This window comes from Lepisosteus oculatus, chromosome 6 (genome assembly GCF_040954835.1).
Source record: "Lepisosteus oculatus isolate fLepOcu1 chromosome 6, fLepOcu1.hap2, whole genome shotgun sequence".
Lineage (NCBI taxonomy): Eukaryota > Metazoa > Chordata > Actinopteri > Semionotiformes > Lepisosteidae > Lepisosteus > Lepisosteus oculatus.
This window is the reverse complement of record NC_090701.1, coordinates 42,950,431-42,977,736: the sequence shown is the minus strand read 5'-3', so window position 1 is coordinate 42,977,736 and position 27,306 is coordinate 42,950,431. Positions and strand designations below refer to the sequence as shown.

The window sequence follows — 27,306 nt, the reverse complement described above, 5'->3', positions numbered from 1 at the left end:
CAAGTTATTTAACTTCGCCTTTATATGCACATTTCTGAACACTACTTTCGGATATGTAAAATCGCAGTTTTCAGGTTTGTCAAGCCAGGTGGTGAAACTAACTTAAAATGCAATTTTACATGCCTAAACAATTCAAAGCTGTTGAATATTTTTTCTTTAAAAAAATCTAATAAGATTTGATATGCATGCATTGTTCTTCCAAAGAAGTGCTGAGCTCCAAGCTTTAAAAACTAAAACGCACTGAATAAAGACGAGACGATATTCATTTGCCATTTATCTACACTCTTCCAGCAGTCTCTTGAGACTAATAGGATAGAGTTCTTTAAACAACAGGACATGATATAATGGGATATATACAGTATATGTAGATTTTCACTTGGCTTTAGATTAAGATCTTCATCTTAAAAGAATTTGTAAAGGATGCGTGTGCTTGGATTTAGTGGTGGTTAATGGAAAGGAAAGAGTACAGATAAGAGGTTAATTTACAGATGTAGGTGGCAAAATTGGAATGACACAGGGATCCTCTTTGTAATTTCTACCCATGACTAAGATTTTGGTAAAGTTAGCAAACTAGTCAAGTTCGCAGAGAACAGCACAGCAGGAGGATTAGCAAACACTGTAGAAGCTGCAAAACAAATTCTACATTAAATAAGACCTGGATGAACTCCAAGCAGATATTTCATTTATGCAAGTGTAGGGTTCTGCAGGCAGGTAACACAAAACCAGAAATCTAAACTGGAAAATGACAAACAACCTTTTCACTCTCCAGAGAATCTGGGGTAGCAATAAAAAGGCAAAGAGAAAATTGGATACGCAGTTAAAGGTGTGGAATTTAAACCAAGTGATGTGATATGTCAACATTTTACAATGCATTAGGTCTCATTTAGAATATCGTGTTCAGTTTTGGTCACCCTTTAGTCCTAAAGGGAGAAAACCATGAGGGGACCGAATTCACATATTCAGAATCCGCGAAGTCACAGACAAAAGCCAGACACAAAATCCTTTGGCATCAAGCCTGAGAAAGGGTACCTTCTAGCTAGTGTTACCTAGACGTCACCGGCTGAAGGGGAGCACGAAGACCAACGACGGGAACAACTAATTGGATCAGCCAGCGGCTCCCAGCCTCAGCTACCAGTACAAGGACCGGACAGTGGTGCAGCCACTCGAGACAGAGACTTCACATCTACCCACAACCCCAGCAGATATACAAATTAGTCTTAATTTAGAATCTGAAACTAAAATTTTTGGAGTATTTGAAGTTTACATTTGGTGGCTTTTAAAAAAAATGTAACCTACTGTACATTAAAGCATCTCCCTAGAAACGACTGTTCAATACAATACACCTGTTAGTATAAAGAGGACAGTATCATTACTGACACACAGTTACAGCATGAAGAAAAGGACTAATGAGATCAAATTCACAATGTATTTTGGTTATGTTTTATTCTATTTACAGTAAATTTGTTATAAATATATTACATCATTTTCTGAAAAGCAGTCTAGATACACTTAAATAACATCTTAATCAAATGGTCAAGTTACACAGTAAGGGAAATGATTCGTTTATAGAACATTAAAATAACGTGCTTGTGAGATCAGCACAGTTTCCCTCAATATTTTAGGGTTGATTTTTCATCGTTGGCTGCATTAGTTGATTGATCCTCCTTTTCATGTATGAGTTATGATCAAATTTAAATAACATTAATTGTCTAATTACGGGATTCGTAATAAAAAATAAAATGCAACCAATGAAATCTAGTTTCTGCTGTAGTTGCTTTTATACCAAAGACATGTTCCTCTCATACAATATAGAATTAACCCAATGGAGATTGAATGTCTGTTTAATACAGCCCGGTAGATAGTTTTCCTTTTATTTTAAACCATAGAACCATAACTAAACAGCCACAAACAGAATGTGAGGAAGACAAATTAGTGCAGACAAAAAAGCTGCTGTTCATCTTCCGCCAGCTGTAAATATTTAGTTATTGTTATAAAAAAGACTAGGTACAAGCTGAGATGAAAGATAAATATGCTGAAAAAAATCATCACATACACACTTAAAAGTCCATAATGCTTTGCAGGTGACACATAAAATAAGTTTAAGATCTTGCCATTGCAATCTATACAAGCAAGTCTGATGCAGGAATTTTTAAGAAGTACAAAATGATATCTGTTTCCAGTATTTATCTGAATTGAGATCCGAAAGTTAGTTTCAGATGTTGTTGATTATGATTAATGCTGGCATAGAGTTTTGCTGGCTAGTTTCACACATTGATCCTTGATCTGTCAGTTTAGCAAAAACCCTAGGTGTCCCAAGATTGTAGACCCCAGCATGGATGAAGCAGGCTTTGAGATGAAGCTTGTAAACTTCCTGAGCTTTCAGCTGAAGCTTGTACTGGGTCTGCCCAAGCCAAGTGAAAGAACCGTGGACTTCTAATGTCTCAGGACTGAAGGCAAGGGAGAAAGACAAAAATTGAGAAAAAAATGTTAAGAATTTCTGTTACATATTTGAGAACATCAAATATTAACCTAGATGTATACAGATTGTGCCTTATTTTTGTCATGAATGTCTTGTATTGTGCTGTGCTGGGCATTACAGCAGTTTCACCTGATGAGCTGCTAAATATTGTCATTCTGTAACATTATTCCTCTCTGTAGAAAATGAAAGGTGCAGTTCAGATGATACTGTACTAAATTTTTTAAACCAGTTCTCACATTTACTTATGCAAACCTACTTTATGAGCTATTTTGTTCAATAATTTTTATGGCGAATATAGAGCAACAGATATTGAATGTTCTAAACTATGCAATTAAAGCATACTGTATGAATGGTTCTCCAGCAGTGCCGTCTGCTGTTTGGAATAGCATTATTGGCTTTGAAATGTCTAGAAATCAGAAACCTCCCTTTTATTTGGTTGATTCAGTCTGTTTAAAATTTTAATGAAGCTTATTTGCATGGGATTTACATGCTGTTTTTTATGCAAAGGCATTTATTATTTGGAAAAAATGACAGCAAAACCATATAGTATGTCATGGAAAAGGGCACTAAACACTAATACCCAGCCAAGTTTTTATAAAAAACTACACTTCATAAGTTCTTTTTCCATTTGGAAATGCTGATTTTTGATTATGTATAAAACATGTTATAAAGCCATTATAGCACTGAAGTACACTTTATTAGTACCATTTATCACAAATATTTTAATCTGAACTCTCTTTATATCATAGTTTTTAAAAGTAAAAGTTTTTAAATAAAAACCCTAATCACTTAGACTTAGTTTTGGTAAGTCACTGTTCTCTTATCAACTACCACCAATGTGATACAAAATGAATTATTTTGTTACGTTTTAATCTGCATATAATTTATATTTCTTACCTTGTGGCTTTATGACGCAAGTCTATGATAACATCAACTCCAGCGAGGGAGCAGTTCGAAAGCATTAGAGTTACAGGTACCATGCACAGACTGCAAGGAGATAAAGAGAACCAATCATTTGTTACGCGACTTCAATATTTTATCTGTTGTCAACACATAACATTAAAGATTAGGCATTGAAATACTGCCTATGTAAATTTATTTTTGGGTACCTGATCCTGAGACACAACCAGTGATGTTTACTGGTGAATTAAAGCAGTTTATGGTAAAACACATAAGTAAATAATTATCTAATAACTGCTTATGCTAAACAGTTTTATAATAGTTTTATATAAAGAAAGATAGCATTTAATAGCTCTCAGCTTTGAGACAGCAGCAACAATAAACATATCAGCAGCTCCTCATTAACAGTATTCTGATTCATGTCAACTCTGGGATTTTTACATATTTGCAAAGCCTATGTTGCTCAAAGCTGGTGAAACCCTTAAGAGACTTATTAGTGCTTTAAATAAAAAAGGAATGCTTTAAACAGCTCAGAGAAACCCTGTTTTGCCTCTCACTGATTTATGTACGGAGAATGGATTAAGAGAATGGGTTGATAATTTTTCATGATTTTCCAACAGAAACACAGCATTTTATTAAAGATATTTTGAGCCTTAGAATTTGTTTCATTTAAAAAATAATTAAAAAAAACCTTCTAATGAATGGCACCAAGTGGTAAAGCATAGTTCTAAAGTTGCTGCAGTTTGAAAACACTGAGGGTCTATGAAATCACTGAAATGGCTCCCCCAGCAGGGACTCGATCTAATGCTGGATTAACTCGTGATCCTGGCACAGAGGTCTGAATCTAATAATTCCTTACACTTATAGAGCACTTTCCTGGACACTCCATTCAAAGTGCTTTACAGGTAATGGGGACTCTCCTCCACCAACACCAGTGTGCAGCCCCAGCTGGATGATGCGACGGCAGCCATAGTGTACAGTATGCTCACCACACACCAGCTAACAGTAGGGAGGAGAACAGAGTGACGAAGCCACTTCAGAGATGGGGATTATTAGGAGGCCATGATTGGTAAGGGCCAAAGGGAAATTTGGCCAGGACACCGGGCTAACGCATCTATGCTTTTCAAGGAACTCCATGGGATTTTTAGTGACCACAGAAGGTCAAGACTTTGGTTTTTCATCTCATCTCATCTGCAGGACAGCGCCTTTTTACAGTTTAGCATCCCCATCACTATAGTGAGGCATTAGGACCCACACAGACCACTGGGTGAGCGCCTCCTACTGGTCCCACTCACACCACTTCCAGCAGCAACCTTAGTTTTTCCCAGGAGTCACCCATCCAGGTACTGACCAGGCTCACACCTGCTGAGCTTCAGTGGGCTGCCAGCTGGGAGTTGTAGGGTGATATGGCTGCTGGCGTCTGGCGTGCTTGCTGGAGTCTGAGTTATGTGACTAGCTGACCGTGACCAGGGTGCCCTAAGCTGAGGGTAGGATGGGAAGCATCAGCCAGTACTCTGCAGCAGGGACCCCTGTGGCTTGTCGCATGCTTGGAGGTCGGCTGTGCCGAGAGTGAGGAAGATCTCTTCCAATTGACTCTGAACCTCCGGTATGTGGCTGTGCAGTCAGTGAGATCATAAAAGATGACTAGCCTAAAGGCGGTCAGACAAATCTTCCTACATTTCCATATTCTCTCCTCTGTGTCACAAAATAGATCTGTGACTTGAACTGACCCACTAATATCAACTGCCTTATTAATCTAGTGTCTGCTGCATTTTAAAAAAGATCTAGTAAATCTTATAATAAATAATATACCTTCACTGCACACCAAGGGAAGAATTATGCACTTAACACAATACAACGGAGGAAAAACTAATCATGTGATATCATGTTATCCGAGAAATAACAGGGAGGAAACATCCAGAATATCTCTCATCACAAGAAAATTCAGAATAATGTCTAAGTGTCTTACTGTAAGATGAGTTAAGAGAGCAATTCAGCATTGGCCTTGACACAGATCTGGGTCAGGGAAGGAAAAATTAACCTTCAACCCAACACTACAGAGAGGGTGACCAATAAACAAGGTTGCAATTTTAGACAAAGTAGTGTTCAGCACCGTGTACACCGATTAGTTTTTTTTAGCCTTCTCGGTGACATATTTTTGCAAGGGAGTTGATTAGATGAGAAACTATTTTCATATTTTATTTCTCTCAAATTTGAGGACAGTCACCAAATCACAAACTGACACCACAGAAACCAGAAAGAGCTAGCTGGGGTGTTGTGTGCTGGATGATCAATATGATCAGGATACAATATTACATTGCCACAACACCACAGGCACAAGACAGTTTGTATGTTAGTAAGTAACAGGCAAGCAGTAACCACCAGCCTGCAATAGACAGGCTAGAAATGTCACCCCTACACAGCAATGTCACTCATATCCTGGTTCCCAGTAGCATAACAAGGATATCTCGACAGACTTACACCATAGATCTTACTGGGGTGTGATAAAAATGCACAAGTTCAAAATTGTGCGCTTTCTTCGGCACACATGCACCACAAGAAACAAGAACCGTATCTGCTTCCACAGGATAATCATGTTGTTCAGGAGCAGAACACAACATCCCCATCATGTGCTCACACACATTCTGGCTGAGGCAGTACTTAACAGCCTGTCAAGATGTTAAAACAAATTCTACACTTATATAAACTCTAATAAATCAAAATCAAAATTTCCCTCAAGAGTCTCAAGTTAAACACAAGCTACTACAAAGCATTTATAGATGTATTAGTGAAATACCTAAACGTGTATGTTTTGAAGCTTGTCAGTACTGATTGATAAAACTACATGTAGCTGTAGAGATGCTTACATATTTAACTGTAATTGAGGACCACAGGAGATACACAAATAGCTGCTTCACAAACCATTCTGCACAGCCAATACTTACATTTACAGGCCTATGTTGTCCTTAAATAGCAAACCACACAGTCTCAGACGACTGGAGGGCATTCCAGACCTGCAGTGCTTCAGCATGGCTTTTTATCCTTGAATGTTTTCTATGAAGAAAACATTCAAGGACCAAATAAAAGTATTTTATAAATTAGCTCAAGTCAGTTTGGTTTCCATCGTTTGAGAGCTCTAATGCAATTGCTTTTGTACTGCCTGGCTCTGAGAAGGAATCAAGCTTACGTTCCCACTAGACACAGCTGAGAATCTAGCTACAGTTTTGGCTATTGATTAGCTGTTGAACTTCTGACTAACCACAACATTGTCTCCACTTGGACCATGGACCCTGCTGAGGGTGAGGTCTTCCTTAGCGATTCACCACCATATAGAAAACATAGGCCCTCTTTAGTCATACTGCCTCAGGTTTTTATCATTGCACTTTGCATCGGACTCATTAAACTTTTGCTTTTAGAAATAGCACAAAATACAGCAACTAAAACAAAAAGATAAATGAAATGAACTCTACACACTTTCTTAATCCGGAGATTAATTTTCTTGTTCGGATAATCTAATCTTTTTTTTGCCACTCCTATGTCTCTATTCCCGGCCTGGAGGGAAAGTTCCACAGTTCCACAGGTCTACTCATTCAATAAGCAGAATTGTAATACGTCAGGAGGACTGATTTTTCACTTTAACAGTGTGTTTCATATTTTCTTTTCAATCACAAACAAAAGAAGAACAAGATCTTGGGCAGGTAATGGAGGTACAGTAGACATGGAGGAAGACTGCACTATACTGTACCTCCTTATTTGTATTCCGCTGTTTTGTGTTAGCTGTGCGATTTTCCAATTCAGAAGAAACAGAACACCTCAGTCAAACCTAGCATCATAGGGGTCATCGATCCTCACACTTCTAAGTGTTTTTTTTTATAACTGTGCCTATAATTAAGCAAATTATTTGAGTAAACAACCATAAAAGACCTTAATAAAAATCTTATATTTGAATCGATTACTCAGGCTCAGAGAAGACTAGGCCATTCAGAAGTTTAGTCTGGAAGCCCTACCCTAAATGTTAAAATAAAAGGTTTTAGGCTCCACAAACAAGCAAAGTAGTTTCCACACAAGTTTTAACATTATCTTATTAATTTTGTGGCCTGATGTGGATCTTGTATTTCAAAGAAATTTCTTGAACTCTCATTAATAATGTCATTTGTCTGTCTCTGGACCCTTGGGAAATTTGATTGAATTGTCAACCTGAGGTTAGAAAGTAATGGAGGCCGTTTGACCCACTGTGCTTGCTTGATTGCGAGCAGCTTGTTGAAAGAGAAGACGTGCTACCTATGATGTTCTGTGAAATCCTACTTTAGGTTAACACAATCTGGCCTACTTAAAGTTTCTCCTTTTTGTCAATTGGTTATTATTGCAGTTAGGTCTAACTTAACATTCTCAAATTCGCGTATTCGTCATTCGGGCTGGCTGACAGGGACTTGGATGAAAGAGAAGAGTGGGATGAAACCGAGGTGAAGGTTAAGTGCAACTTTCACAACGGCCAGTTGCATTAAAGTGGAGCTGGGTTGGGCTAAGCACAGACGCACAGAGGGAACGTGCAAGTATACGCTTGACGCACTGGAGAGTTTTGTGTTGTTTAACTGATTACTGTAAGTTTGGAATACCTGTTGGTTCTTTCAGTTGATCAATGTTATTTAAATTAAAGACAATGCATGAGTACTTTATCGTATAAGGAGGGCAACTTCCATCAATCATACATACTATATACTGTGCAGCTATGGATTTGGCTGTTTGCGATGGTTCTGTGCACCGAACACGCGCAAACGCTAAGACCCAAGGCAGGGTACACCCTAGACGGGATGCAGCTTTTCCTGCAATTCATTCTTGTATATTTGCAATTATCAACAGCCAACTATGAGATAAATTAACGTTGTTTAGTTTTTGGCTGGGAGTTCCAATAACCGAACATCTGTATAACAAGCAAAAAAACGACAAAGTGAGATGACACCGAACTGCTTGATTAATTAAGCCTGAAGTAGACTAGCAATTAAATTTAAAGGGGAGGGAGAAAGATGGACATTTTAAAGCTCCAATTACATGAAAGTCCATTTAACCTGTTAATATGTTTAATTTGTCTGTGAAGGGCTGTTTTACTAGGAAGCTATGTAAAATGCCAAGCTATATAATATTAATATTATGAGAAGAAAAAAAAAACAGTTTTTAACTTGAGCTGTACCCTTTTAATACAAATATACTTTAGTCTGCTCAATATAAAAGAAAAATGATTATTCAGTCTTATCCTTAGATCTTACATAGCCCTAAGTAACTGAAATTAGACACCTATTTGTATGGAGCCTCAACTTCAAAGTACCTATAAGTTAATAGAGTATGCATCTAACAATAACTGCCTTTAAGCTACTAAAATAGCTACTATAATAAAAGCACTTAATTTAAAAAATGTCAATATGCAAAAGACATTTTTTTCTGTGGTTAACATTTTAAGTAATGTTAAAAAGTAACAGAACAAAGACTGGGAAACTGCAGTTAGTTTTGAAAGCTAAAAGCAAATCACTTTCCACTTTAACAGTGTAAGTAAAGTAAGGGGAAATGAGGCTGATATCTACTATGTTTGGGTATCAATGGACAGACAGTTTATATGCAGTTTCCTGATACAGACAGAAACTTTTGGCAAGACTACCAAAAGTTTGCCAATAGAAGAGAAAAGCCAACAGAGAAACGAAAATGTCTGATTAAGAGTGATTATTTTAGTTGTATAATTTCACTTATTTTTTTCCAACCTTTGTCTTATTCTCAGCTCAAACATACCAGACAGTTAAGTTACAAATCTTTCTAATACTTTCTCTGGAATTTCAGAAATTATCTTAAGACTTCCCTCAAAGCTGTAAAAAATACAGGAAAAATTATAGACTGCAAAAGCTTGTAAAATATTCAGTTAGGTTTTTTTACTGAATTATAATGTCATAATACATCAAAAACACATTTACAGTAAATCAGTAATAGGATTCAAAATATCCAAATCAGAATTAGGTGCAACTTAATCTTTTAACAAGCATCACACAACAGTTAGAATTTTACATTTTACCATCTTAAGTTTGCGGAATTAAATTTTTGTATACATTCAAGCTTTATACAATATAGCTTGAAGTTATACAATAAACAAGAGTGACAGAACTGAAGAGAAGAAAAAAGCAAACCATTGCTTAACAGTCTGGCACATGATCCAGGCAGCAATCTATTAACAGCTTACAGAACTATACAAACATATTAAGGTCACCTCTTCTCTTTTTAAACAGAGAAAGCATTAGGTGGTCCTAGTTGTGAAGTCAGGCAAAGCCTGTTAAATCACAGTGTCTTTCTTGTTGTCATAAAAATAAATTGGAAAAGAAATGAGACTGCAACAATAAATTAGGTGAGGCTACCATCATTTGTAGTTTTCAAACTAAAATTAAACTGCATTTTCCTCATAAAACCCGTTAGCAGTGTGACCCCTTTGAATAAAAATGAACCTATGGTACAAAAATTAAATATTTTACATAAGGTGCTAAAAAATGACAGAGATTTTCCAGTAAAGTTCTTTTAAAAAAACACTTTTAGCAAGAACCAATCTTTATAAAACAAAGTATTTAAATAATGCAGTCTTGTCATATTATTCTTAAAGTAAGGTGCCCAAATAGTTTGTGTACAGACCATGTTGCTGCCCAAAAAAAAAAAGATCTTGTAAAAACCAAATGAAGTGTGAGAGAATGTTAAGTGAATGAGATTAAACAATATGAGCTTTTATTCATGAAACTGAAGGAGGAGCAGTACAAAAAGAGCTGTGGTTCCCCGAAAGAACAAGAAAGATAGGTCAACACTATAGTTTAAAGCGATAGCGCAGTCGTTTTTCTTCAGTACTAAGGAAAAAACTAAGTTCTGATTTAGCAACCCCTTCTTTTACATAATATTTTCTAATGTGGTAGGAAAAAGGTGAACTTCAATGTGACTCGATCCCTTCAGGACTAAACAAATGCAAATAGGTGGTTTTCCTGCAAATATGATTAAACGCAGATCTTAAGCATTTCAGTTTGAAAATAAAATAGCCAGTTGCCTTGAGGTTGAGATAAAGAATGAGTGACAAGAGAGGGAATTGAGTCTCTTGTTACTGAACAAGATACAGTCACTGGTGAATCAATGCCTTAGCAAATCATTGAAATTGCAGTTGGTTTCTTGCTTCACTTAGGAGGTTAATGCAGAAAACTCAGATTGGTTTTGTCGCAAATCCTGATTTTTCACTGCACCTTTTAAACCAAAGGCACCTTCAAAACTTCATAAAAATTTAAATCGCTTCGAACAATAAGCTAAAACGTTACAGAAAAAAATGTAGAGCGATTTAAGTGACTCACAATAAGACTAAAAGAAACGAGATCTCAAAGCAGTAATAATAAAACTAATTAAAACTGCCCCATTAAAAAAGTTGAACGTGTGCGCTTTAATGTGAAATGTGTACAAATGATGTTTTTCCCTAATCTACTCTGAAAGCTATTGGAAACTGAATTCTGAATGACCCAAACTGCACATCATCCAATACATATGCTGTCATCCAATATTCAGATTCTAAGAAACAAATTATATCCTTGTCATGGATTTAATAATCTTTCAACATCTTTAAAAACAACTGCACAAAACTATGAATACTGTCACATTTTATATCAATCAGCCATACACGAGTTCTTTAAAATGACATTTCTCAACACAGGGACTTTTCAAGCCTTCTCTTTGGCCAGTTGCTATACAGCAGGTAGGTATTGGAAATTACATGTACTTTTCAAGAACGCAATAAAAAAACAAGCATTTTCACTTTCCAAACTAACATTCTAATAATCAATAACTGTACAACCTTCACCCACATGATACAAACAAATGTATCATGTTGCAACCATTACATCCGAAGTTCAGTCAGTTACACATCTAAAACTAGTAAGGAATGAAAGAGTTTTAACACACTTGAGAAAAAAAAGCTGCTCAGTAGATAATCAGCAACAAACATGTAGAAAAAAACGGCTTTCTGGCAGCTGTACATGTGAAATGCTTAAGCAAGCAGCAGCATCGTCTAAGAATGTCTGTTTTTATTTAAAAGCTAATATCAAAACCAGACCTTTACTGAGATCACATCATAGCTCTATTGCACTCATTAGAACTAGTACCTTTTGAAGTATTTGTTCCTTAGAACATGTTGTATGCTGTGTATATGTATAATGTCTTAACTTTTTACATTGATTTTCATAGGCTATACACCAACAAAGCCCCCAAAATCTAATATTTTAAGCAAATCATATTATTTTGTACTGCCATTCAATAAACTACGTTCTTTATACCTTCAAGACACAAATTACGCATCGGCTGCCTCACAGCATTACTGATTTTATGTCCTTCAAAGCACCAGTAGGCAGCCAAGGGGTAGCAATCTGAATTTTCCATTTTTTGAGAAATGTTACTAATTTCCTAAGGTTCAAAACAGCTGGAATGCCTACTGCATTCTATCAAAATGATAAAAAAGGCTTGGGGTAAAAGATGTCCCCTTCTCAGAGCTTCATCTATCTCACTAAGATATTTTTTCTTTGTACAACACTGTATTATTGGTGCTGCAAACACTAAGCGGGATAATAGCTCCCCTTATGAAAACAAATGGCTTCACTATTAGCTGAAGAGTGTGCATAAGCATATGTTCTTTTTCACTACATCAGTAAGTCAGCCCTTTTAAGGCAGGTGGGGTGAGAACCGGTGCAGATAATTAAAAACATGGCTTTTCTATGTTCCTGGGTGCTTTGTGATTTTATCAGTGCTGCTAAAAGGACGTTCCTTCCACCTGCCTTGACAGGGCTGTCGCCTGAGCCAAAAGCAGCCCTCAGGGCATCACCCCAAAGAGGAATTCCTTTACCCAGAACTGCATACCACCTCTCCTTCCCTTCCACCCTTCTGTTCTCTAGGCCAGCAAACACAAATTTGCCACTTGTAAAGATGGCAAAGAACAAGTAAAGATTTATTCCATGCTGAAAAAAAAAAGAGACTAAATGTTTCGGCTGTGGAGCCCTTTTTACCTTTTCTTTTCAGCGTGGAATAAACCTTCACATGTTTCTTCGCAGTTTACACATGCTGATGCAGATTCCAACTTGCACTTTATAAAACGACCTTTCCAAGGGAAGCTTTTTTCCAAAACCCACTGAACATTTCCCAACACCTGACCAATTTACTAATCACCGCGGTCTTCTTGTCCACATGTCCCTTAAAACATCCACAATCATCGTCCAAGTCGGGCACCTTCCGTTGCACCAGAAGCTGTGATTTCACACAGAAATACTCATTCAGCATCAGAAGCATTCCTGGCCACTCCAGCTATTTCAGGATCATCCAGAGGGCATCACTCCTGTCCAGCTATTTTACCGATTTACCTTCTTGAAAAAGGAGTCCTGCAAGTTACACTGGTGAAACCAGGAGGAGTCTGGTCGAGCAGTTCAGGACATATGTCACATCAGTGAGGATCAAAGATTTCTCTAAGGTGGTAGTTTCACATTTTACCACTCCCAAGCATGATTATACAGCCCCTTCTGGTATCTATCCTTTCACAGGGATTAAATGATATGTAATTTAAGGAGTTTGCCAAAATCATCTTTAACCCAGGTTCATGCATTTCTCATTCTCTCATTTCTAAACAATGAACTTTCTGAATCTTTTCACTCATTTCCAGATTTCAATCTCTTTGACCCTCATCCCACCTATCCACGCTTGTCTCTTCACATGTACTTCTTACCTACCCTTGCCATATATTCCTGCTCTTTATTCCTTCTCCCATATATATGAAAAGCTTCACAGGTTATCTTTTTTTAAACAAAGTGGAAATAAACTTAACTGTGACAAGACTGAAGTCATGCTTATTGGTACCCCCCATCAACTTCGTAAAGCCAGTCCTGTAACCCTGTCTGTAGATGGCTCTGTACTTGAGCTTCAATCAAAATTGAAAAACCTTGGGGTTATATTCGATTCTGGCTTAACATTCGACCCACATGTACAGCATACTGTCATAACATCTTTTTTTCACCTTAGAAATATCGCAAGACTACGCCCTATGCTATCATTAACTGTGGCTGAAAAGCTGATCAACATATTTGTATTCTCTCGAATTGACTACTGCAATGCTCTGCTCCCTGGTGTATCTAAATCTACTCTGAACAAGCTGCAGTATGTCCAAAATTCAGCAGCCAGAATCCTGACCAGGTCTAGTACAAGTGTTCACATTACTCCTATCCTGGAGTCCTTGCACTGGCTTCCGGTCAAATTCCGCGTAGACTTTAAAATCCTCATGCTCACCTACAAGGCTTTACATGGCTTGGCACCTCAATACCTGTCTGAACTTTTATCGCCCTACTCCCCACCTCGCAACCTCCGCTCTTCAAATTCTGCCCTCCTTACTGTCCCCCAAGCCCGTCTACATTGTATGGGCGACAGGGCCTTCTCCTGCTATGCCCCCAAGCTCTGGAACTCTTTACCCAAGGATATTAGAGAGTCACCTTCTCTAAACTCCTTCAAATCCAGACTCAAAACTTTCTTCTTCAGTAAAGCCTTTACTTAACTGGTTCCATTCTTCACCCCTCTGCTCTTCTTAATACCATCTTCCACGGTCTCCTCTATTGTTATTGTTGTATTGTTGTAATTATAATTGTGTCCTGTCTTGTGAAATTTTCTTATTTATTGTTGTAGTCTTCTTATTTATTGTTATTGTCATCCTGTAAAGCGCTTTGAGAAGCCACCTTTAAAGGCGCTATATAAAATAAAGTTTATTATTATTATTATTATTAAACACGTAGCACGCATTCATACCGACACAGCTACCCACTCTAATCATGATCAAATCACGACAAAATATTACCTTATAAAACTAAGTCCGGAGAACCCTAATTCACATTCATGACCTTTCTAAATCCCCTGTTTCTAAAGACGGAAACAGTTTTTTGTTTTACTGCCAAACTAATAATGTCTAAAATTAATAGAACTCTGGTCACTGGTTCACTAAGAGAGATGATAGCCCAGATTAAAGAGATGAAATGCCAGCAATCGCATGGTCTAACAGGTACTGAAATTGTTTACTTAAAGCATGTCTTACATTTTCCCTGTAAATTTTAAAACAACTGTTAATATTTAAACAAATATATGAATTGCACTCTTTATATACTTAGGGCCTCAGGATATTTAGAGAAAAATATTTCAACATTAAAATCCAAGAACATTTACCTTTTCTGTAGAAATGGATGATCATAGGACTCAGGATAATGAAGGCTTGTTTTTATTAGGTGAGAGAGCTGTTCCATAGATGGTCTCGAGAGTGGAGGGGGCTGTTCAGGGCGGATAAACTTCAGCAACACCATTTCTTGAGCCTCCTGTAGATTAAGCAAGTTAAGACTGAGTTTTATTTAAATGGGTTTGACAGAAAAAATATCAATGTTTTTTGTTAAAGGGAAATGGTGTAGTCATGAGGGAATATTAATCTACACACTCACAAGTAAAACACATATGTTTTACAATATAAAAATTAGTGTTTCACAATTCAAAAATCAACATTTTATTTTGATGTCAAAGAGATAAAGTCAATATTTTGTTCCCCCTACACATAATGCTGAATAGATTTCTTGTTTGAATACCTCAAGCCATTATTTGGTAACAAAATGTGAAAGTTTTTTTCATCTTTTTAAAGGAAAGCCATTCACAAGGCGCTCTGCGATTAATCTTCTAACTGATCAAGCAAACCAGTATTATGTAAGTACATCAGTAACATCAGAAGTAGTAACCTGCTTTTACTTTAAGTATGAAATAATGACGAGGCAAGGAAAAAGGCAACCGTACTTAGAACAAGTTGATCTGATTACCGACTTGCTGAAAAGCTCTCACGTGCAGGCTAAAAACAGCCACGAGCATAAACAGACGGGTACAATTTCTCCTCCTTTGAGAAGTTCCCTTGCCTTATACATGAATGCCTATTCTCGGGACACAGTTGCTATGCAACACTACGAAGTGATGGGTTCACTATGGTTTCATCCTTTGGTGGAGGCGGGATAAAAAGAAAGCGTCACGTTTCAGCCCTATTTTTAAACCTCTTTGTGGATTTTTTCACCAAACCACTAAGAATCATTTTGAAAATTATGGTAAGCACATCACCCTCAGAGGATTTCATGTGTGAGCTCCATTAAAAAAAATGACTGCACAAAACACTGAAGGAAAGAAATATCCCTAACAAATGCAAAAACAATAAATGTACAATAATTGCACTAACAACTACATTGCACACTTAATTTATTAACAAATGATCATAAAAATGAAATGGTAAGTTTCCGTGAAAATGGATTTGTATAATTTCCTTAACCATCTCACAGTCATGTATATGAGAGAGATAACACCCTGGGTTGGAATTTAGTCATCTGCACTTACATTTCTACAAACTTGTGCATTCTTACTGTTTCACAAGAGTAAATCTGAAGGTAGAGCGCCTGTAGACATCTACACTCACATGTACAAACTGAATATTTTGAAACAATATGATATACAGTATGCACCAACTGGAAGTGTGTGTCTAAGTTTGACATCTTACAATATCTGGTAAACAGCTTGTATTTTCCTATATATGCCATCCAATCTGCATTACTGAGTTAACAGTATACAAATCAAGCACAAATCTGCTCATTCTGTAAAGCAATACAGATCAGAAAAGGTTTTTGGGGGTAGTTCACAGTAAACTATCAAAATTCATGCTTAGATGGTTTAACACCCAGTTCTAGTACTAAGTAGTTCTATGACTTACATCAAGGTAAAGCAGGTGGGTCAATGAGTGCTAACCAGTTAACCGAGATAACCAATGGAACTAAAGATCGAAAATAATGTGGAGGAGCAAACTTAAACAATTGCAAGAAAGCAGGTCAGTTACTCCTCCTACAAGTCTAGCCTCATGCCTCGAGCTAAGGAAACATCAAAAGAACTGAGGAAAAAAGTAGTGGATTCTCATCAGTCTGGACAAGGTTATAAAGCCATTTCAAAAAGATTCGGACTCCATAAGTCCAAATAGTACACAAGTGGAGGACATTTAAAACAACGGCAACCCTGACAAGAAATGGAAGTCCTCCTACAATTTTACCCAGGGTCACAAGGAGACTAATAAAAGAGGTAAAAGGTAATTCTAAAATAACATCCAGAGATCTACAAGCCTCCCTAGCTGCCTCTGGAGTAGTGATGCATAGATCAACAATAAGAAGAACCCTGAACAGAAGTGCCATCTACAGAAGTGTTGTCAGGAAGAAGCCTCTGCTGTCAAAAAAGAAAAAAGCCCGGAAAAGCCTGAAGAGTTCTGGAAGTCTGTTCTCTGGACAGATGAATCCAAAATTGAACTATTTGGGCACAACAAGAGGGCTCATGTTTGGCAAAGAGCCAACACAGCCTACCACAAACAAAACTTTATCCCTACTGTCAAGCATGGTGGTGGGAGTGTCCTTGTATGGGGCTGTTTTTCTTACTCTGGCCCTGGGCAACTAGACATCGCAGAGGGAATCATGAATTCTGAGAAATATCAAGTCATTCTTAAGAAGAATGTCAGGCCATCAGTTCGAAAACTCAAGCTGGGCACAAAGTGGATGTTTCAACAAGACAACGATCCCAAACTTTCAAGTAAGTCCACTAAAGAATGGCTTAGGAAGAAGAGGTTCCGTGTCCTGGAATGGCCAAGCCAAAGCCCTGACCTGAATCCTATTGAAATGCTGTGGCAGGCCCTGAAAAGGTTGGCACACTGTTGTAAAGAGGACTGGGAAAAATCCCTCCAGCAAGATGTCAGAGCCTGATAATTGGTTACAGGAGCCAACTGTGAAGTTATTGCTGCTAAAGGAGGTGCCACAAGTTATTGACTGAAATGAGTTCATTTTCTTTTGCACTCAAGAATATCTGGTGATTTGCTAAATATTACAATTTAATAATCTATGAGTTCAAATCCCTTTTTATGTGTGGGAAGTCTTTATTTAGGATATTCATTCTATATATTTATTAAGAGTTCAGGTTCATATAATATCCGTATAATATCTAAAATAATGACCACCTTGAAGGGTTCACATACTTTACGACTGTAGTAAGGGACCTACTGTAACGAAGGGTGCATTACCACATGGGCAATGCACAGCAGTAATTAGGAGCCTCATTACAGACCAGTTCATGTGGAGAACTGATTAACTGCTGCAAAATGATAAAGGAAGGACAGATTCTTACAAACTGGGACCTTGTTTTAATGTCTCACTCAAAGGACAGAATTGATTTGTGGAGTAATTAGAATCAGCACTCCTCCTCACTTTTGTAGGGGTGTTACCATAGCATCCTGGCCGAAGTTCTCCCTGGCCTTTACAAATCATGGCCTCCTAATAATCAGCATCTATGAACTGGCTTCATCACTCTTTTGCATCATTCAGGTGGGGGCTGCACATTAGTGGTGCTGGAGGGGAGTCCCTTTTACCTCTAAACCACTTTGTGTGGAGTGTCCAGAAAAGCACAATACAAATGAAGGGAATTATTGTTATTCTTGTTAAAAAAAATAATAAAACAATAATAAATTCATATTCTGCAATGGTTAATGAACTCATTCAGGTGGCTTAGAAAACAAAAAGAGAAAAATCGTCAGATATTGCTAAAAACAAGCTCCAGCTACAAAGGAGAGACTAAATTTTAAAGGTGCTACAATACATACAAAAAAGACAGCTGTGTACACTGACTGTATATCGTCTAGAAACAAAAGTAGGAAAAGAAGAAACAATGGAAAATGTTAGATTAGTTAAAAGCAAACAAAAAAATGAAATCGATGGATGTTGGGTTCAAAATGTAAAATACATTAGTAAGACCTCATTTTCAAAACCTGTGCCCACTGTCCTATGCTGACAAGCTAAGACAGCTCAATCTTGAACAACCAAGACTGAGGAGCTTAGTTTCAAGCCTTAAAAATCCTCAAAGGCACTTGCAAAGCTAACACTAAGGACTTCTTCAGAAATCAGTGGGGAAAATAAAAGAAGTGGAAACCAAGTTGAAGTGCATATACTGTACAACTGAGAACAGCAGGCACTTCTGTACACAGTTTTTCTTGATGTTGTCATGTCAGTCCAGGCAAACAGTACTGCATTAACTGAATTTAAACAGCTTGTTGCTAACATCTGCCACTGCAGATAAAACAAAAGTAGGTCACAAGTGAATAAAACTTTCCAGTTAGGTATGTTAAGAGGACATGCCTGGGTTGAACACGTTTATTCTCAAGTTTATCACAGCACTAACATTTCTGATCGTGAGAGATTCTACCTTGCTCAGTGTGTAAAAATATTAGAGTGAATACTGGACGAGGTACAGTATACAGTAAAACTATAAAAACTGCTCAGAATGACAAAAAGTGCATATGTTTTATGAAAGGCAGAGGGAATATTTCGATGAAGGATTGCAGTGAAATTATTGAACAGCACTTTGTTTTATTTTACTGTGAACTGATTTACTTCTTAAATATGATCATTTTAAACAGGTCTTGCTTTCTCGGCAACTGTACATTAAACTGAACTACTTGTATTGTTCTTTTAACAACAGGAATTGCAATTTAAATGAAAAAAGCAGGTTTCCACCTCCCCCTTGTGGTGAAGTGCCACACAAAACAATATAATTGGTTACAATGTTTATCATCCAATGAAGCCCAAGGCATCAGTATATCTTCCTTGACCCACCAAGGCAATGTGTGAATTTCAACAAACATAAAAAAATTTGACATTGCAGCCCTAAAAAGAGTTCAAAAAAGCACTTGAACTGTTGATGGTCTCAAAGGAATGTCATGCACAACTAAATTAAAGGTATTGAATCGCTTCAGTTTTTAAACAGAATTACTGGAGGGATTTCAAAATCTGACAACTGTCTGAAAAACTCGGCGAAGAAGACTACTTCATACTCAATGATATGACGATCTAGGCTAAAAGAGAAAACTAGGAGCTTACAGGTAGGGCTTCAACAGTGCTGCGAGCACTGTGCCAGCATCTGGAGGTAAGGCAAGGTCCGAGTCCTCGGACAACACTCTTGGTTTACAGGCTGATCAACATTGCCTGTCCTCGCCTGAGATTGTGAACTCGGGGCAATGACTACAAGAACAGGAGTGCTGGTAGAATGAGCACAGGTCAGGTCTCTCTGCAGGGGAGCTGGGCTTACTTGCCATGACAAGATGAGGATGGGGCAGGGCCTCTTTAACGTCACTTCCCCTCTGGCTCAAGAAGAGGGAAGGTACAGTAGATAGGGAAAACTCCCAGAGCAGAGCTTCAGTAACCCTGGGCACGCTGGGCAGACTGCACATCTCGGCTAGCCTGGGAACCGCAGGAGAGGAGGTGAAATCTTTTTCCTCCGCTCCATTACTTGTGAATCTCCAAACACTTTCAGCACTCCAAGACGAGAGCTGTGTGATTTCACGATACAGCTGTGCAGACAACGTTATCTCTATCCAATATTAACATCAACAGACTTGTTTGTTCTGCAGGCAGATTAATTAGAGAAGATTATACCCTGCATTTCCTCCTGAGCTCACAGCTGGCACAAAACAAAAATCAGCTCCAAAGTTTACAATCAAACTCCTACAACAGAACCAATTTAAACACTTACAGGATATGCCAACAAACAATAGAAAAGCATGTATTTTTTCACACAATTGAGTAAACCCCTTTTAAAAAGGTTAGTTAGGCACTGCTATGTTTTGTCAGTTATGAGAACAACATATACACAGCTTTCAATTTCACTGTAAAGGCACATATCAGCAAGCTGTGTACTGAAGCACATCACTTCTCACTTTTTCAAGCTAAACAAAACCTGTAACAAATCTTTGATACACCTTCCTTTGTGTGTAGAAGTATCTATTACATTTTAGAAAGTAAAACCTTATTAGTTTTTGACATGGTGGCACGATAGTTGGCACTGCTGTATTGCAGCACTGGGGCCCCTGGGTTCGATTCTTGGGCTGCTGTCTGTGTGGAGTTTGTATGCTCACCCTGTGTTCACGTGGATTTCCTACAGTTTCCTCCCATAGACCAAGGACATACTGGTACGTTAACTGGCTTCTGGAAACACTGGCCCTGGTGTGAGTGAGTGTGTTTGTCTCTGTCTGTCCTGTGGTGGACTGGCATCCTGTCCAGGGTGTATCCTGCCTGGCACCTGTTGCTCTTGTCGGGATAGGCTGTGGCTTCCCTGAGACCCCGTGTTGGAAGTTAGAAAACAGATGGATGGAAACCTTGTTCTATTACAAGGGTACCAATTACCACCTGACTACTCAATCTTCCCTCAATGAGTTAATGTAGCTTTACTGTCTCAATACAGAGAAAAATAGTTATTTACCACAAGAACTAGAAAACACTTAGCACTTTTGAGGTTTCTAAGCAAGTCTCTTTACAACTATTTGAAGAGTGTGAGTTAACTGTAAGCAAAAGAAAACCACAATGACTCCTATTAACTTTGGAGCTCCTTTTGAGGAACAGCCATCAGTAAAAAGAATGCTTCTGACTGCTGCACAACTACGGCAATCAAGTTTTATTGATAGATTGATTTTATTTATCGCCACACGGAAGAGGTGCACGGATTTGTACCTCAAATAATAACTCTCATACAGGGAAACCAGTGGTTGAAAACTGTAAGGACCGGGAGTACTGAAAAACAAGCTTCTCAACCTGTTCTCTGAACATACCTTCCTATTGCTCCACAGTGCTGGTCTCCCACTGAGGTTCAATTACTAACCAGAGCAACATTATTTTGTTGGGATAAAACAAGCAGCTGCAAATTAATTTTAACCATGAGCATTTAGACCGTGACAACTATCATTTATAATTCTTGGTTTTGTTTTTACCTTAACATTCTTTGCTGAAGATTTTTATGCCCTTCATCAATCTAGGACACAGCTTTTTTACATAACGGATATTTCCTACACAGCATTTCTCTGCCAAAGGCACATGAATGCAATGACATGCAGTAGTGATTTTGGTTCTATTCACAGCTGCACTCTCTCATTCACCTAGAACCTCAGCACAGAGCAAAAGCTATAGATCTATATTGGAAAGCTATTTTCCTTATAGCAGTAAGCATCCCCTGTTACACCACAAAATTGTTTTTTTCAAAGTTTCTCTTCTGAAAATAATGCACAGTTGTCCCAACAATAATATTAAATTTAAGCACATTCTGTATTTATTTTTTTACTGAAGAGAGAAGATCACTCACAAATTATTTTCAAATGATTACAGTAGACTTCAAGGCATTAACACTTTAATGTGAAGGTGGAGGAATTAAAAAAAGTAGCAAGTTCACTCCTATACAGGCAAAATGATTCATGATGTAAAATTGCAGGAGTTACCTTTGATGATGGCTTTCTGAGCACTTGCTAATACCACCCTTACTATAAAGTGCATTTAAAATTCCAGTTAGAATTATTTTAGTAAATTGAACATTTCAATAATATTTTCTTCATTCAGGTCTGTTGAAGATTCAGCTCTGTTTTTGTCGTCACCTGCTTCCTTGATGCTAACATTTACGTACAGCTCCATACATAGCTATGTTAATTATCTGTAATTTAGCTTGCTAAGTAACCTTCCTTTGCAGCCGACCACAGAACAGACTATAAGCTGGCATGCATCAAGCAATAAGGTGCATTCTATCATTAATATAACCTCATTACTGTCAATCATTATTTCACTACTTCTTATCCTTTAAAGAAGAAAGTAAGCTTTTAGTATAATTGTTTAAACTCACCGAAAAAAAAGTCACAACAAAAGCCAAACTAGTTATTTCCTAATCAGATATTGAAAGCTAAAGTATTCTGTTGAATAATTCAGGCTCTGAACATCAGAAAGGACATTCAATCTAAGCTTTCATACATGCAGTACAGACTACTTTAATTTTTTGAATACTTAAAAGTTATCCACAACTTTTAAATAATCTTAAGAGGTTTTTAACTAGGCTACACAGAGAAAAATATAATCTAATGGCATGCATACAGTGCAGTTAACCTTAGGATGGCAGTAGTCATGGACAAACATGAAGGTTGCACAAAGGAATTTTTTTCTTTACATTAAAACCAGACAATTAGCCAATGTAATTTCATCACAGTTCAAAATGCATGACCACACTGTGAATCAATGATTGTTCTCTACTTGCAAATAGTGAGCAAACCTTCAAGCAGAATGGAAAAACAGGAAAAAATTCCCCAACGCTGAAGAAGTGCCAAAGCCAAATATAAGAAGTTAATAAAAATGTACCTGTTTCTGTGATAAAGAACATGCTTCCTTCCCAATGGTCTGAAGAGCCACATGGAGCTGACCTTCCAAAATGAACTGCTTGTTGTCTTCAACCACGTATGCCTGTGAAATAAGATCAGTAGGTCAAATCATGATTCATGTTAAAAGTCTGAACAGCAAAGTTCAACAATACAAAGAACACTTGACCTCAATCACTAAAAGACAGTAAACTGCCATTACCACCACCTGGTAAAGGGAAGTAAAATTGTCATATAAAATAGTTTTTCAAAGGTACATCAGAGTGCTGCAAGGTGGTGTTCAACAGAATAGACCCGAATACAGAGCTCTGCTGAGTGCTTTTACTGGAATAGGCTCCATTGAGAATGGGAGATAAACTTCATTTCCCCTGCTGTTGACAAGCTCACTCAATGCTACACATTTATCAGAAAGTACAGCAGAACTAGGGTTTCTGATGATGGTTATTAACTGTTAAGCACCAAAAAAACACTCCTGAAGTAAATTAATTTCATAACTTTGTTTTTTCCAATGCCAAGAAGAGCAATACTAAACTATCAAAAATGTTTTACAATTAAAAAAGTTTTAGAATACAAGTAAAACACTGGGGAGAACTCCCAAAATACAAAAACTATTACATTTTAATTATAAAATAAGACTATAATAATATAATAAAATAATACAGTAATTATCTATATTATACTGGACCAGAAGTCTCCTTCACAGGTCCTGCAAAGTCCCAATCCAGTTACTCTCATACGATGCCTAAAATGACCCATCATCTGAATATTAAGAACAATGCAATGATGGGGAAAACTGGAAAATGCTGATCTCCCCGTTCTTTATAGGATAAACACTGATTTTAAAGAAAAGAGCAAAATGGAAGATCTCAACTGCTCAACTGTTTTGCAGTCTTTTAGCTACAGGAAGCATCAATTTGGTTGCAAGTGAATGCTGCCTCATTTAATATAGAACCATACAGCAGGGTGATAAGAACATCACTCTAATAATCCTGATGTGTCCCTGAGCACCAAGCATTGTTTTCCAACATAATTAAATTTCTTCCAGGACTTCGTTTGAGAGCCCTACATTTATTCGGTATCAGAGGAAAGAAAAGACCCAAAGCTCTCCTACTTGATGACAGAGATCTCATAGTGCAACTCACTCGCTGCTCCATTTCTTCACACACTACAACTACAGGAAATTAGAGATGTGAGTTTTGTGCAAGCTCCAGTTAAATACAGCCCATTTAACCGGTAGATTTAGACCCCAATAGTGTAAATATACTTCTATAGTGCAAATCTAAAAAATACACACCAGTTCAGTTCATTAATTCATTAATCAATGCTTCACGTAAAAGCATACCTTCCACAACACGATGATATTCAGATCCACTTCAGTGCACTTTCTCACCACCCTTGTTATATCGTCTTTTGGCAATCCTGAAGGAACACCTCTGTTATGAGCAGCAGGTGCAGTCTTCTTTGGCTCTCTAGTTAGGCAGCTTCGAAAGAAGAAATCTGCACAAGGAGTGGTAGCACTGACTATCTATTAAAAGACAAAGAAAAGACAGGCAGTACATCAGATGGGAAAAATAACTGCTTGCTTAACAAACATAATTATAAATATACAGTATAACAAGCATAATAAACCTAGAAACACAAAAAACTGTGTATTGAGTGTATCACACCTCTTAGTTTTGAATAATTATAAAGAGAGTGTTTTGATTGGGAAGGATATAATCTTTGTCCACCATAAAGAAAATCACTTATTTATCAGTTTGCCTTAGTAAAAGGATGTGAGAATATTGTGACACTGGGGGTGTGTGGCAAAATCAGTTTGCAGTTCACATCATGATTACACTACTCATGGCCTTACTCAAAAAGCATAAAACATAACACAAAACTCTGCAAGCACAAAGCATTCATAAAAAGGTGTATAGTTTTTAGGTTTTCCCCAATTGTAGACAGGCTTTAGACAGTTTCTGATTATGTACTCTGGTTAAGTAAATTAATGGTAAATCCCTAATTACCAAGGCAGAGGCAAAGGACAGAAAAGAGGTAAGGAAGACAGAGAGAAAGTGGAGAAGAGACAGAAAAGACGGAACCATCACTCTCTTCTGATCAGTCTTGGAGACCAGATTCTGCGTAGGTACTCTGAATATTATTATAGTTAACCTGCTGTTTTATTTTAGCAAATTATTACCTCCTATATATTATGGAAGCCTCAGACTAAAAAGTTCTGTCCTAGATTGGTGATGCATATTAGAATAGGGAGATAGATTCCGATCCGATTTTGAGCGTCCATAATATAGGACAGAAGACTTAGTTCTGTTTAGGGTCCATTTTCTTAGGATGCAAGAAGCTATTTTGCAGTGTTTCCAGAAGGACAGAATTCAGCTTTTCAAGGTCTATAGAACATAACTTACACTCCACCCAAAGTGTTTTACAGGTAATGGGGACTCCCCTCCACCACAACCAATGTGCAATACCCACCCGGGTGGTGCACAGGCAGCCAAAGTGCACCAGTACACTCACCACACACCAGCTATCAGTGGGGAGAAGGACAGAGTAATAAAGCTAATTGATAGATGGGGATACTTAGGAGGCCATGATCCATAAAGGCCAAGGGGACACAGGCCTCTGGAATGCATAGATTACTGTATATGGTATGTGTTATCATGTAACATTGTGTTATGCTTCTGTGTTAATTATTCTTAAGTATTTGCCTCGTCCAAGTATGACTAATTCATTACTCCAGTACCAGCTAAATTGGAAAACATGAACGTGTGTGCCTCAATATTTTTCAAATGCACAGTTCATTTTCTGATCCTGTTATTTGTAACAATTTGCACAAAAAAAATAAAATTTCACCTGTTCATTTCCTAGATTTATGTCGGCAAATGTATACTTCTCTAATGCACTTGAGGTAGCTGTGGAGAAGAAAAAAAATGTTAAATACAGAAACAATAACAAACTTAAAAAAAGATAACTTTACTGTATATACTGTAAGTAACCCACCTTCTTGGCTTCTGCATTTTGATGCTCTGAAGCACAATTTTCCTCTTTCTCTGCTTGTAAGTTTTGCGTCTGCAGAAACAAGAAGTGTATTACATTCATGAAGCATGATTTTCATTAACTTAAATACTTTAGTTTTTGTGTTTGCTGTTGATCATTTCCTCTGAGCATTTTCTTGTGTTTAGATATACCCAGTTAAAAGAATGTACGATCTGCAGATATATAGTTTCTTCTCATTAAAAATATAGAAAGCAAAGAGATCTAAATAAATTCAGCCTTTGAAGAAACTTGAATACTTCTGGTCTACAACTCTAAATGGGAATATCAGAGCAGACTGATTTTTAAAAAGCAAATTGGTGAAACGAATGTACATGTTTTGATAATCAAAGAACATCAAAAGTATATTTTCCAGTGTGTGACTTGCAAATTCCTTGAAGCCTACTGACCCAGATGTTTACAACAGACAGTGCAGTCACCAGAAACAAATGCAAAAGCCTGCAACTCGTAAACAAAAATACATGTTTCACCCAATAAAGAAGACTATTCACTAGATCGAGGAAAGAGAGTCTGGAAGCTCCTGTGGTCAATCAAACCATAGAGGCCATTTATCACTGCAAATAGTAATAAATGCCAGAAAAAGCAATGTAGAATATCATATTCCATTCTTATTTTCATTTTCCCACCATTTAACAAAGACGATTGTTTATTACATTTGATGTATTAACATTTCATGAAACAGGTAAAATAACATATCACTGAAGCAAAATGAAAACAGCACAGCTAAATTCATGAGAAAATAAAAAGCAAAAATAAATTAAAAGCTTTAGTGTACAGGTCTTTACAAAAAGTAAGTCATAAGAGTGTCTAATGGATTAGAGCAATGCACTCCACTAGTTACAAATGTTAAAATCTCTATCACTCATTGTGTGAAACAGCTGATTTCAAATTAAGAGCCAAATCATATTTATATAAAAAAGGCCTTATAATAATAATAATAATAATAATAATAATAATAATAATCTGGATCTAGACCATTCTTTGCCTTTCATATAATCAGGAGAAGCATACATTCAACACACAATATATTACTGCTAATTTGCAGTGGACAGGGCAAGTTTATTTAGAACCCACAGAGACCTATTTAATACCTTTCAAGATATCCCGGCAAGTAAGAAGATACAGTGGGCTAATCTTGATTAAGGTATGTATTTTAAGATCAGAGAGGAAGAGCAAGGGGTTACACTGAGCAGTGTTATGTAGGTGGAAGAAATACACCCTTGTGACATTCCATATATGCACCTGTAATGATAACAAATACAAGTAACACCAGAGTTTTCATGTATTTGGTATACAAATAAATCTGTGGGTCTTCAGCATAGCAGGGAATACAAATGATCTAAACAAGAGGCAACATGCAAATATTACAAATAAAGTACCTAGCATAGACCCTGGAACACTCATCATTGCATTTTAAACCACAATTTCCGTGCAATCCAGTTGGATGTGGTGACTGACAGTATCAAAGGTTGCACTGAAATCCCAAAAAAGAAGACTATTATATCAGAAGACTGTAAGAAAATCTTTAACACAATTACTGCAGTTTCAGTGCTATCATGTCTAATACACTCTGGGGAGCTCATTA

The 27,306-nt window shown here is 37.2% G+C and overlaps 1 protein-coding gene across 4 annotated transcripts in view; it reads right to left on the bottom strand.

Moving 5' to 3' along the window:
* Positions 1 to 1,417: 1,417 nt before the first annotated feature.
* trappc8 (trafficking protein particle complex subunit 8) overlaps positions 1,418 to 27,306 on the bottom strand; it is a 70,525-nt gene continuing 44,636 nt past the window's right edge. For all 4 annotated transcript variants that reach the window (XM_015339530.2, XM_015339531.2, XM_015339532.2 and 1 more), the window contains 7 exons: positions 25,668 to 25,736; positions 25,521 to 25,579; positions 24,013 to 24,195; positions 22,654 to 22,755; positions 14,618 to 14,763; positions 3,377 to 3,466; positions 1,418 to 2,447 (listed from right to left, as the gene is read on the bottom strand). In XM_015339530.2, the coding sequence (XP_015195016.2) occupies positions 2,213 to 2,447; positions 3,377 to 3,466; positions 14,618 to 14,763; positions 22,654 to 22,755; positions 24,013 to 24,195; positions 25,521 to 25,579; positions 25,668 to 25,736 (884 nt within the window). In that variant the 3' untranslated portion in view covers positions 1,418 to 2,212. The remainder of the gene's footprint in view (positions 2,448 to 3,376; positions 3,467 to 14,617; positions 14,764 to 22,653; positions 22,756 to 24,012; positions 24,196 to 25,520; positions 25,580 to 25,667; positions 25,737 to 27,306) is intronic.